The sequence below is a fragment of the Palaemon carinicauda genome, chromosome 20, assembly GCF_036898095.1.
Source record: "Palaemon carinicauda isolate YSFRI2023 chromosome 20, ASM3689809v2, whole genome shotgun sequence".
Lineage (NCBI taxonomy): Eukaryota > Metazoa > Arthropoda > Malacostraca > Decapoda > Palaemonidae > Palaemon > Palaemon carinicauda.
This window is the reverse complement of record NC_090744.1, coordinates 12,677,784-12,680,849: the sequence shown is the minus strand read 5'-3', so window position 1 is coordinate 12,680,849 and position 3,066 is coordinate 12,677,784. Positions and strand designations below refer to the sequence as shown.

The window sequence follows — 3,066 nt, the reverse complement described above, 5'->3', positions numbered from 1 at the left end:
ACATCCACATCTCGTTAACCAGCGGCCTGAAACCAATGGGTTCATGTCTCAAGTGAAGTGAGTATGAGTGTTAAAACACAAGTGTAACTGTTAAGGCTATGTATAATAATGGATTTGTGTTTGTACATACTGACAGCTGACTTTTCAATTTCAACATCTCCAAGAGATTGGGGACATGCCTTGAATATATGAAATATATTCTAGCTTCAAGTCAAAGAGGGGCTTACCTGCAGTCGTAGGCGTTCGCCAACACAGTATTGGGATGCTATTCCCCAAGAGAAGGGAAAATAAAGAAAAGAAAGGCCAGTCATTCCTTTTACATTTATCCCAGACTATCACTGCAACTAATGTACTCAAATGAATGCTGATGGTCCTATAAAGGAGCTACAGCAGCTACCACAGAGCATATCGAGAATGCGTCTAGGGACCTGTGGGTCACATCTTGCAGATAATGCGCAGTGAAAGTAGTTTGTCTATTCCACACCCATGCTTGTAGAACCTACATCACAGAAGGGGTCTTTTCAAACACCAGGGACATAATGATGCCCCTGACATCCTGAGCTCTAGATAGAGGAACAAGGGCTTGGTCAATGACTTGCCTAATCGAAGAGGAAACGGTGATCATTGTCACCATTCTCTTGAACTTGGCCAAGCTATCAAACAGGTGTCTGACCTGCGGACAAGCTCCTCCAGTTCGTTTGAGGTAATGCTAAGCTTAGAGCCTTTACAGGTCATAACAGCAATTGTGACGGGTCATTAGTTACTTCTTGAAGACTTGAAATCTGGAAAGAATTTAACCTAGGTTTGACATCAACTGATTTTAAGTCCTCGACACGAACTCACGGACAAAACTGAACGTCTCCTGTCCCCGTTCCCTTAAATAGGCGACGTCTTATGAGAAACCATGCAATTCGTTTATCCTCTTGGCTTAGGCTAAGGCGAGAAGGAAGACCATTTTCGAGGTGAAGTCACGGTCTGAAGCCTGACGTAAAGACTCATTTGGTACGCCTTTCAGGGGATGAAGGAATTTCACCCCGTTCCAAAAAGGGCTCACTTCCAACTGAGGACAAGCTTGTTCGGAACTCCATCTAAAACGAAATCTAGCCCATTCAGTCTAAAGACCTGGCTCAAGGTTGAGTGGTAGCTTTTCACTGGTGACACAGAGCAGAGTTTTTTCTCCTGAAGGTACAGTAAATACTCAACTATTAGGGGTAGAGTGGCACTGAGTGGAAAGATACCCCATCTACAACACCAACCATAGAAGATCGCCCACTTAGCCTGGTAGACCGAGATCGAGAACTTACTGAGATATCCATAAATCCGTTTCGCCACTGGTGTCAAAAAGCTTCTCTCCAAGAGGATATGCTGGATAACCTTCAGGCATGACGACATAAGGATCTCGGAATCTGATTTTAAATCTGGGCATGAGGTTGGTGTAGGAGGTCGGGTATAAGAGGGAGATCCCCCAGCACTTCTGTCAGAAGCAGAAGGTGGTCCTGAAACCATTCGGCATGGAGCCACATCGGCGCTATTAATGTCATAGATAGGTTACTGTACTTGAAAATCTCATCCTGTTGAGGATTCTCCTAGGTATGAAGCATGGGGGAATGCATAATTGTCTAGGTGATCCCACAGATGTTGAAAGGTATCTTGAAAGACTGCCTGCGGATCCGGTACTGGAGAGCAGTAAACCGGGAGCTTCCGGTTCAGGGATGCTGCTAACAGGTTGTTGCTCGTTAAGCAGTTTAGTATCCTTTACTACCTAACTATTTTTACATGTAAATAGCTGTTATGATAATTATCTTACATAAAGTTAAACCTTACTGTTAAACCTAAGGGCAGTATTCCTTTGGAATTTGTAGCATTAGCTTATGTTCACGGCTCCACTGTATATTTGACTAATACTAATAAAGTCTTGGATTATTATGAAGAAGGTTTACTCACCAACCTATCACATGGGAGCAGCAGTATCTTAATGGACCCATACGTGCAGAAATACCAGGATGTCTTCGTTTCACAGTCTTCCTCCACCCGCCACTTTCAATGTGGATGATAGGAATGCAGCAGAAAGGTGGAGGGAATGGCGAGAAAGGTGGAAGTGCTATGCTGTCACAATAGAATTAAGTAAAAAGACTCCTGAAGTGCAAGTCTCTGTGTTACTTACAGTTATTGGGCCTGAGGCTCATGAGGTTTCCAGCACATTTCAACTTTCTGATGAAGATCAGAAAGATCAGAATGCAGTGCTGGCAGCATTTGAAAGATATTTTCACCTAAGCAAAAACACCGCATTTGAACGTTACCATTTCAATATTCGGGCACAGATAGATGGAGAATCTTTTGATCAGTATGTAACGGCTCTGCGTCATATAGCGTGGGATTGTGATATTGCGAATATAACACAAGAAGAAATTTTGAGAGACAGGATTATGTTTGGCATTTCGGATGATAAGGTCAGAGATCGTCTTCTTCGGGAAAGGAATCTAACTTTGGAGAGAACCTTAGAGATTTGTGGAGTTAGCGAGGTATCTATAGCACAGCAAGAGGAGATCAACAGAGTATTAGAAAGCAAGGTTATTACTGTGTCTGCAAAGCTGAAGGATCCAGTTGGAAGAATGAAGCCAGTGACAGATGTTCATCGCAAATTGGAAGAAACGGACTGGATTACTGATTGTAGGTTCTGTGGTAAAAGTCACAGGAAAGTAAAGGAAGTTTGTCCAGCTTGGGGTAAGCGGTCCAGCATGAGTGGTGTAACAAACTAATTTGAAATCGCTTAATAGCATGAGGGAGGCTGATTTAGAAGAAAACGACTAGTCATGTATATTCACAGTGAAAACGGTAGCTAGTATCAAGATGACTAAGGAACAAACTGTTACACTTAAAGTTACTCCACTATGCTACATAAGATTCCAGATAGAATGCGGAGCAGATTGTAATGTGCTACCACTCCATGTGTACCAAGCTGCAACTGGCGACTCAGAGTTGAAGGGGGAAGGGCCATCATCAACCACATTGTATGTTTATGGGCAAAAAGGCATTCGTTCCTTTGGCAGTGTGTGTATTCGTGTT

General features: G+C 43.0%; 1 protein-coding gene across 1 annotated transcript; it reads left to right on the top strand.

Moving 5' to 3' along the window:
- Positions 1 to 2,003: 2,003 nt before the first annotated feature.
- On the top strand, positions 2,004 to 2,759 carry LOC137659653 (uncharacterized). The gene has a single exon (XM_068394484.1). It carries the CDS (start codon positions 2,004 to 2,006, stop codon positions 2,757 to 2,759), a length of 756 nt encoding a protein of 251 aa, XP_068250585.1.
- The last annotated feature ends 307 nt before the right edge of the window (positions 2,760 to 3,066 follow it).